This window comes from Leguminivora glycinivorella, chromosome Z (assembly GCF_023078275.1).
Source record: "Leguminivora glycinivorella isolate SPB_JAAS2020 chromosome Z, LegGlyc_1.1, whole genome shotgun sequence".
Classification (NCBI taxonomy): domain Eukaryota; kingdom Metazoa; phylum Arthropoda; class Insecta; order Lepidoptera; family Tortricidae; genus Leguminivora; species Leguminivora glycinivorella.
In genome coordinates, this window is record NC_062998.1 from 34,193,276 (window position 1) to 34,210,660 (window position 17,385).

At 37.3% G+C, this 17,385-nt stretch overlaps 2 protein-coding genes across 3 annotated transcripts in view; one reads left to right on the forward strand and one right to left on the reverse strand.

Annotated features, from left to right (window-relative positions):
* The window catches only part of LOC125240720 (dynein axonemal intermediate chain 2-like), a 32,494-nt gene extending 28,175 nt beyond the window's left edge, over positions 1-4,319 (forward strand). For both annotated transcript variants that reach the window (XM_048148748.1, XM_048148747.1), the window contains exons 5-8: positions 197-375; positions 697-829; positions 1,279-1,383; positions 1,626-4,319. In XM_048148748.1, coding sequence (XP_048004705.1) covers positions 197-375; positions 697-829; positions 1,279-1,383; positions 1,626-1,823 — 615 coding nt within the window. In that variant the 3' untranslated portion in view covers positions 1,824-4,319. The remainder of the gene's footprint in view (positions 1-196; positions 376-696; positions 830-1,278; positions 1,384-1,625) is intronic.
* Positions 1-17,385, reverse strand: part of LOC125240719 (fibrinogen alpha chain) — a 79,237-nt gene that overhangs the window by 22,426 nt on the left and 39,426 nt on the right. The window lies entirely within an intron of this gene.

Genomic DNA, 17,385 nt, shown 5'->3' on the forward strand with positions numbered 1-17,385 from the left:
TTGTTTGTCCGTCTTTCACGGCAAAACGGAGCGACTAATTGACGTCATTTTTTAAGTGGAGATAGTTGAAGGGATGAAGAGTGACATAGGCTACTTTTTGTCTCTTTCTAACGCGAGCAAAGCCGCGGGCAAAAGCTAGTAATAAAATAAATACAGTTGCGTAGAACAAATAATCCAGTTGATAATGTGGTTCCAGTACCCAGCACACACTGGTTCGGTGCGGGCATTGGAGCGCAATCCGTATTTCCTGAAGAACTTCTTGTCCGTGGGCGACTGGCGGCTGCAGGTGTGGAGCGAGGACTGCCACGACTCGCCCGTGATCACGACGGCCGCCACGCGCCACAAGATCACTTGCGCTAATTGGAGCCCCTCCAGGTTTGTCCGTTTTCTGTGCAGCTGCACAGTTAGAACACATCAACAAACTTTAACTGTGACCGGCCGGCCTAGACGAGGCGATGATAGAAACGCAGCTGCAATCAACAGAACAGACAGCCTCTGTTTGGACAGCTATAACCCACTGTAACCTTTTAAGTACGGAGTAGAGTAGCTCCAGCATGTGTTTCCAAGCCAGAAAAATATTGCAAAAAATGTACATATGTGATAAGACTGATAAGACAGTAACATCACGCGATGATACTCGTAGTGGCACCACCAGGCATAATTTTCTCATAGCAGAACTGTGTGTATAACCGCCAGGTGTTCCCTGCTGCTGTGCACGGGCGCGGACGGCGTGATCTCCGCGTGGGACTTCCTGCGCAGCCAGTGCAAACCCATCGTCACCATGTATTTAGGCGATGACCCGCTTGTCAAAGTCAAGATTCACGAGCAGGTATACTTACCATGCATACTTACTTCATTATATATATTAAAGGCGATACATTTGGAAGGAGCCATAAATTAGAATGGATCAATAGTTCAGAAGGAGCAATAACATTAAATGGATAAACAGCTCGGAAAGAGCAATTAAATAAATTATTCGATTTCGAAACTACAGACTGCGACTCAGAATCCTGCGAGTACCTATACCACTCGCGTTGGTTGATGGTTACTACTCTATGACAGCTAAACATTTTTCTTGAAATACTTTTTTTTTAACAAATCCAACCAAATGAGAATTGAAGATACTATCATAAAAATCATCATTAGAAGCAGAAGTAATAAAGAAAACCAAAGTAAAACTATTAGGTGGTCCACGAACCATCGATCCGATTCCAAAACGATCGAAATTCCAATTAATATTACTTTGATACATATTTTAAAGGTTTTTACTTTGTACAGGGTTCCCTAGTAGCTGTTGGTAGTCAAAAGGGCAATGTGTCTATGTTAGAACTATCAGCATCCATGACTGCATCCGGCAAGAATGACAAGAATCTCATGTTGGCGGTAAGTTACATCAACATTCGACGTGTTTCTGTCTATTAGCTATTCAAATTGCTATACTCTATCACTATCTATATCATTTCGGGATCTACTTGGAAGTATCTAAAATCAGAAGTGTAGTAAACAAAGGAAATTTTCCCACGCATTTACTCCTTTAAAATACCTTATGACAAGAAGGTCAGCTAGCAAATTTTGACGATCTTATTAAATTCTAATTAAATAAAAATGTGGGAATATGCGTTTAGATATTTGACCGCGAGACAAAGCGTGAAAAGATCCTCGAGGCCCGGCTTCGTGAAATCCGTCTGAAGCAGCGGCAGGCGGAGGAAGGCAGCCCTCGACACAGTTTAGGCCTCGACGATCCCTCGGCCGGGGACCGCGACTTGGCCGAGGCCACTACAGACTATCAAGCTCTTGTCAAGAAGGAACTCGCTGCCATGTAGGAATTGAGCTCCACATAGCACAATAATTTTCAATGGAGTGATTTCGATGGTCATTAGCCACGTGACGTGATTAAGCTTATGTGCGTGGCATACGTGTGCTTTAGAAGAATAATGGGATTATGAAAACACATGTTCGATTAAATTAAATATGGCTCAAATTAAATTAGGTACCTATGCTTTTTTAGTTGTATCGTACCTAAATACATGTAATGAGGGTCTCGATATTGCTAGATTAGTCACATTTTGTTGTACCTAATCAGATCAGTTTTGATATCGTGAATTATCATATGAATTAGATAAATAAAATTGGAAATGGAAATCAATTATCGATGTACGATAATCTCCGATTTATCTAAATCAATTGACTTACCTTTAAATTGGCAGATACCACATTTAGCTATCCAAATTCGCAATAAAAAGGCATTGGTCATAAAACCTTGTACGTTGTCCTGGTGATGGAACACCTCATTCGCGTAAAACGGCTCATTTGCATATAAGATATAACATACTTTTGTTAGGTAAATCTCATTATAATCTTTAGCTATATGGTAAAACGTCGTGTAACATAGACTTGTAGGCGTGGAGCAAAAATATGACCATGAAAATTATTATTTACTCACTTATCTAATTTTGTTCTTAATGACCTAATAAAACTTAAGTAAATCCTCGACCAATTTCGTGTCCTTGGTTAGTCAGTAATTCGTTACGAAGTATTAAGTATTTGTGATTAATTTATATTAGGTAATTAAGTATTATAGAATAATATAGACATGAAATAAATGTCATATACAAAGAAAAAGTGATCATGGCCTCCAAGTGTCCCGAGCTGGAATCGAACCAGCGTCCTCCGTTTGTTTATAAATATAATTTAATTAATTACTTCGCATGTCGCTTAATTTAGAAAGGAAGATAAAGAAACAACCCAAAATAGTCCGTCCCATAAAAAGAGTCATTTTTCAGAATTCTCAGAACTTAAAACATACGCTGTGATTCTAAGAATATGTATGTATTTAAATAATAAAATAGTTCTTTATGTTCAATAAACGAACGTAGACAAACAGCCTTATTTGTACCAATAGTCTGAGCCAGTTTATGGCGAGCGCGACGTTATTCAAGCAAGACGGAAGACATTGGTACACGAAAGCGTTGTGGGCTCAGCTTTATAGAGTTTATAGGATAACCAATCCAGATTACGCCAACCGAACCAGATTAGGTAAGAGTACAGTCTGCAACTAATGGATGAAACAAGGCGCCTAAAATGTCTGCTGCACTCGAATACGTTCAAAGTGGCAGATATTTGAGGGATCTACGTACGAGCATATCTGCAGTTCGCGTTGAAAATATCTATCGAAACCTAATTTTATTATTATGTGTATTAACATAGCATATCTTCTAAACAGAGCACACTTGGATATTTATACTGCGTAAATAACCACCTTATGACATCATCTTATATTCTATTCTAATGCAGTATTTTTAGGAAATTATAGAGGCGAAGAGACTTAGATCGTGTATTTATTGAAATGTAAATATATCGTTTAAAGGAAATGCGCACCAAGTAATTTTATTTACTACTCTTGTTACTTACTGTACTACGACTTTTCATATACGTTATACAGGGTGGCTCATTCAAATCGGTCAGTTTGGGAAAGTCTGAAACTATAAGACATACGAAGATCTGTTCCTAGGAACCATGTCACCGATTTTAATAAAAAGAAAAACTGCATTCATGCATTTGAAAAAGAAGCTGTTGAATACTCTAACGTTGGTCACTTCGAATCGAACATCTACTAAAATAAATTAAATTATGTGAAAACAATTCATAGATACATTTACAGCTTAAGACCTACACAATCGATATTTGAATAGAAAAACATGTAAGTTTTTTTTTCAAAACAAGCGGGTTCGATTCCCCAGGATTTTTTTTTTCAAAAGTATCAATGCAGTTTTTCCTTTTATTAAAATCGATGACATGGTTCCTAAGAACAGATCTTCGTATGTCTTATAGCTCCAGACTTTCCCAAACTGAGCGATTTGAATGAGCCACCCTATATCTTTATATGCATTCAAAAGACGTGTGGTCCTCGTACACACAATTTTAAGTGTAAAACAGTCTGTAGAGGTAAATTACAAGACCGGCGATGATGTTGCTCAAAATTATTCAAATTTCGTTACAGCCATGTCATGTGTTAATTGCTTCGCGTTGCCAAATAGAGCCATACACTTTTCTAGACTAAAATGTAATCTTTAGTATCTTTACTTGCAATTGGCAACAATTGGTAGCTACAAGCCGTGAATTCTATAAATTTCGATGATTACGAATATATATTATTATAATATTTGAGCCAATTTCGCGTCTATTACTCGTTTGCAACTTATTAAACAATGTAGGAATAGAGCGAGACTGCACCTCAGTAATTTGTTGTAAAGTGTGGGTGGGAAATGTACGGTACATATATGTTGGTAATTATAAAATTTTGTTAGATTTAACGCTATTCTATGGATGTAGTAATAATTAAAAAAAAAACGAATAAATGAAATAGTACTTTTATGCACGTGTTTTTATATTGATTCATCGTCATACCTAAATCATAAATTCATCATAGTTATCGGACCACTCGAGTTTGCGCGTGTATGTAATCATGTAACGTGTTAGTGTTTTTGGAAGTTTATGTATAATATTAATGTATATAATAGTTGATTTTTGTTTAATTTATTATCTAGAGTATAAAACGCAACTTTTGATATGCATTTTGCAAGGAAAAGTAACGTATATAACCGCCAAAAAAAATGGTTGTCGAGCTTAAAGTATTCATGTCAGTGTTTGTTTTTCATCGGACATTTACTGCCACCTCTTGACAAAGGGTGAAAACTTTTAGGTAAAGGCAAAAGATACTGGAATTGTAAAATTTAATGTGTAGTGTCGCCATCTAAGCGACTATCAGGTGTTGAGCCATTTGGACGAGCATACGTTTCTCTTTATGTTTCCGAGGTAGGTACGTTTTTTCTTATCTTATATGATCTTATACCAACTTATATGGATATAAATAAATCTATTAATGATTTCCCTTGTTGGTAGATTTGCAAATCGGAAAAGTTTCTTGGGAAATCTTAAATTGGAATTAAAGTAATAATGGCCAATTAATTTCAATATAAATTCTCCTCCTCATCGTCGCTTATGTTGGCTTACAATGTGAAATTAATTTAAATTATATTTTCTACGATTTGCATTCCTAAAGGGCTCCAATGCCAGACAACTAACTCTGATGTTATTCTGCGTGTATCGATCGAAACATAATCTCTGGTGAGTGATTTTATACGTTAAATCAAAAGTATTTATTGCGATATGCAAACGGAATAATCCGTCGCTCGAGAATTTAGCCTAATAGTTGAGCAACGATCCACGAGACAGATCGTACGCGGCGATCGATAAGCTGTAATAAATGCGCAGTCCGGCCGCCGTGTCTCATGCGCATGTTTTGGATCATGTTTTGTTGCGAGACACAAAAGAAACATTACGACAGCTCATTAGGGTACAGAGGCATTAATACCTTCTTTCTACTACTCGACATTAATTTGACTACACTACAATTTTCGCAGGTATGGAGTTTGGAGCAGTAATTGAAGATTAAGGGTGCCGTGCATCCGCGAACATAAGGACACAATCGAACCATAGAACAAAAGACATCAACGAACATTCAACCCTCAACCGTGAACTTCGTTTGGATGGAATTTAGGTACATACATAATTATAATATCATGTAATTCCCCAATTAAAGGGGAATAGGGCTTGGTATCCACTCGGATACCGTAGCGGCTTTGAAATCTTATGCAAACATGTCTGATACTCGCATTTCTGTATAGTTAAACAAGTACCCAATTACTTGTACTTTATACCTATATGGCTTGTATCACATTATGTTAAATTCGTGCTAACTCTGCGAGCAGCCATTAGCTACTTTAGGTGTCTAAAGTGACCTCAATACACCGTTTAGAATTAACAACAACTAGCAAATAGGCTGTAAATGTAATTTAAGTTTTAAAATATACTTTATTAAACTTAAGAAGTACCCGTAGGTGATTGGGCCAGTAATTTCAAGAGCAAACCCATTTCAGTAGGTAGTCTTAAAATTGTTCTTATGGTAAATAAGGTATCTTTATAAACCGTGTTCTTTTAATTAAATTGATCTATCAGAATAAATCTTGCATGCAGCTGATGCAGCAAGACAGTTCAGCGTACCGGCAATTGTCATCAGACATCGTCTATTCTTCATAGTATGGACAGTTTCGTAAGCTAAAGCACGTCCTGTTACGGTCACTACGTGGTTGACGGTCCTGTCTATTATTTTTCCATTTTGCGGCAGCGGTTACGTAACTCGCGACCTTGGCGGAGTACTCTTTGAAATCTGACTACTATCCGGTGAGTGGGTCCGGAGGCTGCGACAACTACAATAGCCTTTGGGCCTCTGTGGTTACAAACGCGAGCCGGTGGCGTGTGAGATAACGCCTACTGATTTGTGATTTTGGTAATTTATCATAACGCTTGGTTCACGCCAGACGATCTGTCTGGCCTAATCGAAATGTTTTCCCCGTTTTCAACTGTTAGTGTCCACTGGTCACATATGGCACGCGTGTGCAGAGGACACATCAAGCACTCCAGGTAATAATATAAAACATGATTGATTCATTTCGATTAGTTGAAATTGATGATAATGATTATGAAATGATTGGGGATCAGTAAAAATTGTCCTGGTGCATCTTATAAAAATTACTTCTTCAAAAATATTGTTACCGTAATCAATTTTTTAACGCGTAGACGCTACATAGCGTAGATCTCTATAACCCTTCCATATAAAGTGCAAATAACCTGGCTCTGCAGTACCAATTTTTTTATGGGATAGGAGGCAAACGAGCAGACAGGTCACCTGATGGTAAGGGGAATGGGGAATTACATAATATTATATGTATGTACCTAAATTCCATCCAAACGAAGTTCACGGTTGAGGGTTGAATGTTCGTTGATGTCTTTTGTTCTATGGTTCGATGGTGTCCTTATGTTCGCGAGTGCATGACACCTTAATCTTCATATTCGCACGAATGTTGTCTACGAAGCATGTGCTTGACAACATGAGCAAAGTTTTGCGGCAGCAATGCATAGGTAATACCAAGTTATACAATATTATACATACCTTACATTTACTGGTAATAATGTAGGTACTTATTTAATTCTAGATCGTAAAACTGTTAAATCTTTTTAATAAGCCTGGCTAGCGTGAAGAAATGGACAGTTACCAGCAATAATATGTTATTGCTCGAAGGCCCCAAAAATACCTGCAACGGTCATAGTCGTAGAGCAGTAAGAGCGTGTCACATATTTTTGCAGCCATCGAAGAGTAAAATATACCAGTGACTGGAAATATTGTTGTCAGTGATACTGAAAAAATATATATACATATGTATTGTCAAGAGATATAGACACAACCTTGAAAGCAACATTAAGTATCAATAATCCAGTTGCAATTTGATAAAATGTCAACTCGCTCGTTATTTTTTGTGTATGTCGTACGTAAGTATTTCATATCCTGTCAAATTGAGCTATTTTTAGAACCTAAAGTTAAGGTCAATATCAATAGAACAGTAAATTAATGTAAACAAATATGACTACTTTTGTTATCATTCGACATCTAACCTAAGAGTTTTAATTAAATATTTTTCACTACAAATGATCTTGGATCGAACCATTCGTTTTAAACCGTAGGCCATGAATAATTTGATCTCGCTATTGTACCTAGTAGTAGTTAAGTACCTAGTCCATTATATACCTATTTCATTAAGACTATGTAATATTTATGCAATAAATGTTTAAAATCGCCATCAATAGAAATTGTCAACCATGTAAACAAACTATTATACAAAATATCAATATTTTAGCACAATTTTAGTATTTTTATGGTTGAGGATCATAATCGTGAAATGAATTGATTAAATAACACATGGATTTAGCCAGTATCTGATGAGTTAAAATGGAAATTAAAGACATTTTGACTACAAGGTTTGTTTACATTGTTCACATTTGACGGCGACTTTATGACTTTTGAAATTAACCCTCATGCAGGACTTTCATGAGTGTCAGCCAGCTCTTTGTTGGTGGGTCGAGGAATGGTAGCCACCGAAACACTTCGCATACCGTTTCATACTTTGTCAGATGTTCAGAAACTACTTTGAACAAAAAAAAATCGTAAGCCGGTTGAATGGCGGTGGGTAGGTCTTGATTATGATTATAGGCTGCTTTCTTTCTATACAGTGTACTTTCTATACACTAACAAATTAGCTTCTCTTAAGAACTGTTAAAACAAACGATTTGCTAAAATATTGAATTCATATGAAATGGAGTTGAGTGAGGTCACGGCCAACTCATAACTACTGTCTATCATTTTGCTTATGATTTTCTGATGCTTTATTTCGTGCACGGTCTAAGATATCAGATATATTTTAGAAGTTAGGAACAGACATTAAGTTCCCTTTTATATGAGTTTGAGTGATAATGTAATACCAAAATAACTAAGGTGAGTCACACAGGCAGCGATTATAATTTATCGTAAACGTAGGCAGACGATGCGTTTGTGCATCAAAACAAATGCCGTTAAATAAAAATAAAATAATAACGCCCACTTGCTCCAAACCTTTAACTCGGGGTTAGTGGGCTGTCATCTGTCAAATTCCATATAAAATGGTGGGTTAACCCTCGGGTTAATCCTCCATTTTCGTTGGTGCCAGTGGACCTAAGTGTAGATCTGTGCAAACTTAGAAAAAATAAAATTTCTAATAGTCTAAAACAACATAGAATAAAACCATTTATTGAATCATCGATGAAGCAATAGTAGCTTTGTTTTAGAAAAAAAAACGTTTAGTATCTATACCTAAGGTGTAACCATTTTTGTAAAAATGATCTAATATTCAAGAAGTGGGCTATGTTAGGCACTGAGCCTTACATGGGCCAAGTATTTTACCTACTACAAGAATTAATAAGGAGTCACAGATATTTAGGTAGGTATTAGGTATGTATTTAATTAGTGCTTAGACCTTTTAGTCCGCTTAGTGTTTTTAATCGATCATGCTCCTGTTACACGAAGTTTTATCTTATTTATAATTAACTTTGACTACGACGATTAAAAGATTAACTGATAAGATAACTTGATAATTCCAGTTAGATTATTCCATCAACGTCTACAATAGTCCGGAAAAACAAGACCAAAACAAATAAATGGATCGGCCGGCCGCGCGAGACAGCTGGATTACCAACCGAGCGTCCGGCGGCGGCGCGCGTAGCCAAGAGTACAGTCGTTGACGCTCCGTAGCGTATCGTGAACTTGAGACCAAATTAAAAAAAAAACTACCAAAGATGGCCGAATGACATAGAGACATTGTTGATAAGACCAGTGTAATATTAACTTAATTACTTACATAGACCAGTTTAAAATAAATGTGACTGTATTCATGTAATTCGCATTTACGAGTACATACGTTCTTTTTAAACGTTTTCTTATACCGGTAAGGGCATTTATTTGTGTGATGAACACAGATAATTTGTTCCTGAGTCATGGATATTTTCTATGTACAGCGGGGCAAACCTCGACTGGGGGACAAACGTAACTGGTCCATTTTTTCCATGTTTTACAATGTTTCTACATATTATTAAATAGAGTGTCCACCGCTTATTTATGTTAGGCGTGTTCAGTGGATACATATATAGTGGGTACATGTAGAACTCAACATCATAGTATAATAATGGAAAAAATGGATTAGTTACAATTGCCCCCAGTCGAGATTTGCCCCGATGTACCTTAAATTTACCTATACGAGTATGTGAGTATATCGTCGCCTATCAGACTATCATCCATAGTACAATATTTTATTTTGTTTCATAATAAAAATTTGCTGTTGTATAAATCCGTTTAATGTACAATAAACTGGTAACTATCGTTTCGAGTATAGTTCTCCCTCTATCGCCCTTCCGTATTGGTGCGGCACAACCGCGTATCGTTCGCCATGGAGCGTTAACACTGTACTCTTGGCTACGGGCCGGGACGTAACATGTTATCTAACATGTCGCGCAATGCATTGTGTCGTGCCCCTCATGCCACTAATCTAATTAAGTAACTTTTAAGTACCTGTGAGAATTCAGAACATTGCAATTTTATGAAAAGGTTACATTTTGCGCCATTGCACTGGAAACATTTCAGTGACTGACTTTTTTATGCGTACAAAAGGTTAAGATCGAGGTACGGTGGTTGTGCTAGTTTCCGTCCACGTATATTATGTGACATTTACACACGAAACCTTAAATACATAATTTTTACATTTTTACACATGGTGTTTTTTCCCGCACTAGGTACTTCACAAAGTAATGCATTTCTTGTCAAGTCGAAACTTCACAGGGCCATATACCTACTGAAAAACATCGTCCCTTACACGTGCGAAGAGGAAATTCGTAACTTGTGCTTTAATTTATCTCCACTCGTTTCGAATTCCTTCTTTTCCGCACTTGTAGCGTAATGTACTAATTGTACGCTATGCTCAGGATTCAATGCTCCCATGTGCCACAATCTACTATTTCTTGGAATTGCATTCGGTTGAAATGAATAAACAACTATATTGTAATATTTAAAGAATACCATCGTGCGTCTTTATTGTTGTTATGCGTGTTTGTGTCGCAAAGTATCATAATATTTAGCGTATGAGTGTGAATTCGCTGTTTCAAGTTACATATGGCAAGGCGAAGTCTTATAAGGAAGGACGTACGATATAATTAAGACAGAGACATGGCAAGTCGTTAAAAAACAGACTTTGATTAAAATACAGAACAAATATGATGGTGGCTGGATTTACCTGTAAGGTCCGGAACTAGGGAGAAAATCGGTTTCAAGGCATTTCGTAAAAAAAAACATTACTAGGAACTCTATGACTAGGAATCTATATTACCTATTACTTATACACTGATTACAAAAAAATTGGTTATATAGCACATATTTCAGAATTAGTATTACACCCATATATTACATATTTGAATAAATTGTGGTATGCCACAGATTTTGGTATGACAAAATTAAGAGCTCAAATTAAAATACCTATGGCTCTTGAAACCCTATTCCTTATGTATTCCAATAATGTGACGCAATGCACGATGCGGATTGATACATCGGTTCCTATAGGTCGAGGTGAATACTATTTGCGTAACTTTTCAAACTCGCAGTGATATAAAAGAATATAGAACAAAATATAACTTAAAGTCAATAGGTTCTTATCAGAAAAACTCGTATGCAAAGCATAGTAGTGGCTCGGTGTTCGCGCTGGGCGCTGGGCGGGGCGGAGGCTGGCCGTCGCCGTCGTTTCGTTGCGCCGAGCGGAACTCGCCGCGGAGGTCAGAGCGAGCGGTGTTTATGGCCCGTTTATCAAATGCGTCCGCGCAAGGTCTCCGGCTCTTAAAACTCGGCTTGTTACACCGCGCTACCAAACACACCACTGCGTCTACTAACACCCTACACCTAACGCTTTAACGACTAGTTTACACCTATCTACACGCATTACACCTCATTCAACTGCATATTACGAAGTAATAGTACACACAAATGTTAACTACGTAGGTACTATATGTAACCGAACGACACGAGATCGAAAGCCGTTTTCGGTGAATATTGTTTCGTTTGGATTATTGTCGCTTGCATCGCGGTAGACCGTGAACGAATTTCTTTCATACTTTGCTTCCGCTAATTCAGGACCTTGGCAAGTCTTAATTATCATTAATCAATGTAGATACAAAAGTAGGGTTTATAGCTGCCTACAAATAATGGTGTATATTTGGCTTCTTTCATATACATACTCGTGGAGTCCGAGAGTAACATTATCTAATGGGACATTTATCTATACTCGGTTTTACACAAGGAAACCGAATAATTTTAACAGCTTATACCTGATCATATTTCAAGACTAAAATGTCACATAAACTCTTCTGGATTTAGCTTAGATGCTTATTTGATGGGAATGGTGACATTATGGGGAATAATCTAACTATCCTTATTGATGGATGCCAAAAAGTGTCAAGCAAAACATTGCAAAACTTTGTCAGATCTCGTGTAGAGCCATGCTTCTAACTCTACATAGTACAGTCAGCCAAGAAAGTGGTTTACCACTTTTCGACTCTATTTCAAACACATAAGGTCGAAAAGTGGTAAACCACGTGAAATTTTTTAAATAGAAGTCGCTGACTGAAACAAGAAAACTCATGCTAACGGGGTTACATACACACTGGCATATAAAGCCTCGCTTGACAAACGCATCAAAGGTTATGGCGTTGTGGGCCACAGGGTCGCCAATTTGTTTTTTAGGGACCCGCATTGTAATTATTGCGGTCCGTTTCGGACGCCAGCACATCAAACCTCGATCTTAATTGGAAAGATCGGCGGTCCGGATCTGCCATTAGGTGACCGCTGTTTTACATCGTAGTCAATACAGTATGTAAACTAACGAAAACCATTTACTGTAACCCGTAAATGACCAGGTGATACTGAGAAACTTTTACTATGGGATCAACCCCGAAATCACGAAAATATCTTCTGACAGTTTCATAGGTAGTTTTATTTTATAGTAAGTATTTCCTATGGGAGAGTAAATTTTTATTTCGCGTTTTGGGTGTTGGTCCCATAGTAAAAGTTGCTCTGTGTACTTAAATATTAACAGGCTTCAGTAAATGGTTTTCGTTGGTTTACATACTGTATATTTGGCTTGATAGGTTTTTAACTTTCGATAAGACATTGTTTGACCTGCTGACGAGAGACCTCGAATTAATTTTTTCCACTTGTCGACTGTAATCTGTCAATTAGGACACCACAGACTAAACTATAAGTGCTAACTTTTCAGTGTTGGATACTCTATGGCAGTTCCGACTCAATTATAATAAGCTCATTATAGTTGACTTTAGTTAACTGTAATAATTCCAAAAATAGAACTTCATACAATTTCTATACTAATTTGCGATACCTGGCAAATTTTCCTGCATCCGAAACACATTTTTTTATCTGTCGCGTTATCGGCCAATCAGAGACGGTTATTACAAACAATTGGTTCCTAGGTAATTCGATGTTGATACAACGGTGAACGACTCTTATTAACATTAATTTTCACTTGCATGAATGATATTTCCGTCCATTGATGATGAAGATGATGACTCGTAGAAAAAGTATTGTATACAATAGTCATATAATTAAGCTTTTCTCTCTCGTACCGTACTATTAGGCCACTCAACAAGCTTCGTGGCCTAAACATGGTACTCTACTGAAAAGCTTTGTATTATATCACGATTGTATAAAATATTATTATTACTTTCTTATAATTAGCGATGCTTTTTAAAATATTACATGTAATTTGTGGTGTTTAAGTAAAATAAATAAATAAAAATAAAGTAAATAAAAAGCTTATAGTTAAGTCTATCTTACCTACTATATGTATGTATCAAAGGCAGGTGAAATAGACTCACTTTACATGTAATAGTTATAGTATTTTTAAGAGTCATTTAAAATTTGTGCCGACATTAAATACATGACGTAACATGACGCCAGCATAAATCAATATTTCCTTTTCTGCCTCTGTACCACCCATCCATCCATATCCGAGCGATAGAGAGGCAGATAACGAGCAATATATGTTTCATGCAGCGTTTTGCATCTGTCAGGCTGAGTGCCGCGCGCGCAGGTTGATACGCAACTCTCAGCATTGCGCAATCACAGTGGCAGTTGCACCCAGATGGATAAATCGATCACTATCTAATTGCCGCTCGTGCCAAACTATTCGCTACATATGTTATATTAGTCATTCCGGACTAGACACGGTGGTGTCTCGTTTGCAACATACCTACAGGCATCAAGTTAGTGAAGCAGTCAAGGTGGCCAAAATTTTCGTCACACCAATATATATATATATATATATAGTCGATTCGATGGCATCGATTTCGATGACGGCGACCTCAGCAGTCAAAGAGTTTTTCCTCTTGTGAGCTTTTATATGGCCACAGAACACCCCACTAGAAGCCAAATGCAAGCGATATTGTTCGAGACGCAAATCACCAATCCTTGCGGGGTGAGGCGGGCGCGCACGGTGCTGCCATTGGTCGTTTCAAATAATGGCGCGCCTTTATGATTAGCAGTAGGGATGGGAATGGGACATGTCTATTATAGACAATGGTACCGGTACCAGTACTGTGGTGAATTTGTTTTGCAACAAATTATAATATTGTAATTAAATTATAATAAGGCCTAGTTACCCTTCGGGTTGGAAGGTCAGATGGCAGTCGCTTTCATAAAACTAGTGCCTACGCCAAATCTTGGTAGTAGTTTCCAAAGCGGACCCCAGGCTCCCATGAGCCGTGGCGAATGCCGATGCCGGGATAACGCAAGGAGGATGATAATTGTGATAGCATCTCAATAAAAATCATTCTAGTAACTAATAACTAAACTGTGCATTTTTACTTACGTTTACTAAGTTAAATAACCAACTAAATATTCTAAACTAATCAATGAACTAAATACCACTACAGACTCTACAGATTCTAGATAATTATTCACTATTACAAATCTGCTTTCTTTTATATTTCATAAAATGGTAGCACATGGTACGAACGGCAGTACGAAGTTCCCGCAACAGACATAAACTAACATGGCCCCGTGCCTAGTCGTTTACGTGAAAGGGATAGCATATCACATTTTTAACTCGGTAAAGAGGGATGGACGCGCCTCGGCGCCGCTCAGCACAACCATATTGACCAGTATAAATGAACTCCGCGGACAATAAACAATATTCAACAAAATAATTAATTTGACTTAACTGTGGAATGTTGTTCCATCTTTTTTACATGTAGTAGTGTTAGAAGACTTGCCACACCACTCTATGCTGTAAGAGACCATTGTTTGCAACCAAAATTGATTATTTAAGATTTTTTCCCGAGCGGACACGGACACTGTTAGCGGGTCGTATACTTGGGCGCTACTGATCGGTGTCGCACGCGTTCAAACTTTTATAAACCTGATTTGTCGTATGCTTGGTGACCGCGAGTCGCCCTGTAAGGGCCATCTTGTTGTATTGATCTGTGTATATGGCTTAATATTTAGTACGATATGCCGTACCTACTATTTGACCGACATGGCTGCTATATTTGATGCTGACTGTACTAGATTAATACAGGGAAATAGGAGCAAATACACCTGAAATGCAATGTGGAATGAGTACCTAGACTAGACCTATAGTAAATTTAAGAGACCCTCATCTTTTTCGTAGTAGGTACGTACCTACCTTACCATGAATTTGACACTGACAGATTCGTTAGCGTGTGCGTAACTCATATAAAGATACATGCATCATAATCCGATATCGATAAGATTCGCAGGTCCACTAAATTTCATATGAAGATTAAACATTTTATCTGAATTTTACTCGAAGCAAGGCTGCCATGAATATAAACCGTTGCTCATTCTCGTTAATGATAACTAAAAGCGTAACAATAGTAAGAGATTTTACTAATGACAAGTATTACCTAACACTTAATTCAATTTTATTGCGTGGGTAGATATTGTGAAAGTATAAATATTTAATGTATTTTACTTAATTATCATTTTAAATATTAAGCTTGAAGTTCAATTATGACTATAATTCACTGATTACAAAATGACTTTTCGTCTAACCTGGCAGCGTAGCGAACATGCCAATCGTCTACCTACGTTTTATAGCGAACGAAACACGTAAGGCTGATAGAGATATGCAAAGCGTTCAGCTGTCATAGTTGTAGCGCCAGCAATTGTACCTCATGACAATCCCTAGCAGAAAACAAAATTAAACGTTTTTGTTTCGCTACCTACTAAATATTCCTCCATTGTAATGCCATGGAAACAGTAGCGTTTTCATTCGTTTATATGCAATTGAGGAAGGTGTGCTCGACAACTCAAGATCCAGAATCAAGTCTAAAGTGCAAAGAGTCTTCTACACCATTTCCTGATGAAGATACTCTACGCCGACGTCGTATGCCTTACGTATGTCCGATAGCTTGCAGGATCTTCGTAGCTACGGTTGACGCTTGACATAAGTCTCTCTTGTCAACAATTCGTACTTGTCATAAGTGCTTCCAAGACGCAAATCCACAAACAACCACCAAGAGCTAGCGAACTTGATCCAACAGCATTTTATCTTGACGAGAAAGCACTGTAACTATATACTATACTATTCGGCATGATAACACCTTTATTTTTAATTACAAATGGGCTTACTTACCCCTTATTTGCCAAGAGTGGCACTGAAGCTTTAGTTTCATGTGTTCTGCCTACCCCTTTGTGGGATACAGGCGTGATTGTGTGTATGTGTGTAAATGGGCTTACTCTTGGCCACAGACTAGCCAAAGGCAAAGACGTGGCCTACCTTGGTTTCAGAGACACCACACGGAATCGCGAACGCCGGCTAAAGGACGTCTTGCTGACTGAGTTAACAAAAGCCTGCAAAAGAGTCTTTAAGACCAAGCTCGGCCTGGTTGGCCATATAAAAGCCCATAACAGGTAAAATCATCCTTAATTGACAACATTTCATATTTTCGACTACTACTTTTTATTGTTTGGTTCGAAGGAACTGAATATTTAAAAATACACGTATTTTTTTATTTTTCCCAAAAACTGCTATTTTAATGCGAAATTCCCTTTTTATTACTACTTCGAACAGAAAGAGCGTAAGTTACAAACGTCAAGACACAGCTTCGTGACGTCACATGTGTTGTTTCATACACCTAAGAAAACGACAAAATCATTCCTAAAAAAAAGTTTTAACAGTCAGCTTAAACAGTCTGAGATGTCTGACTGTCAAGTGGCACTGTCAACAAATATTGAATAACTACGAGCTATGGAATGTAGAAGTATAAGGAGAGAAATCTGTCAAAGTAGAACAGTCGAAAATGACGTGTCATACCCTTATGTACCTGCAATTGCAGATCCACCTGGTTTTATGTCTGCACTTCTGAAACTTAAAACTTTCGCTCCTTACCTCTAATCTCCATACTACGAGCGGTGATAGGTGTCACAGTACTCACAGTCAAACTCAAGTGACATCCCAACCGGAAGATTTTTTTGGTTATAGTGGCAGCTCTGAACAGTCTGAATTGACTATGTGACGTCACTTCCCCTTTAAACTATTTTTCAGAATTTTTTACTAAAAATAAGGAAAAAAAATATTAAAAAATATATTTTTGTGATCTACAGGCGTATATCTCGAAATGGTTTTCGATTTAAGGACATTGAAAATTTTGAAACGTTGTCAATTTGTGTGTGTGAGCAATTATTATCTTGGCTAGGTCCCCTGGAATATAAAGTCGTAGTAGGTACATACGTACATAATAAATAAAACAAAAATGGTTGATACTTAAATTGAGTCACACGGGTATTCCGATAAATCTACACAAATAAAAAATATCTGTTAACATTTTGTACAAGTCATGGAATTCATGTTTCACAAATTTAATGTATAGTTTTTTTTTTTT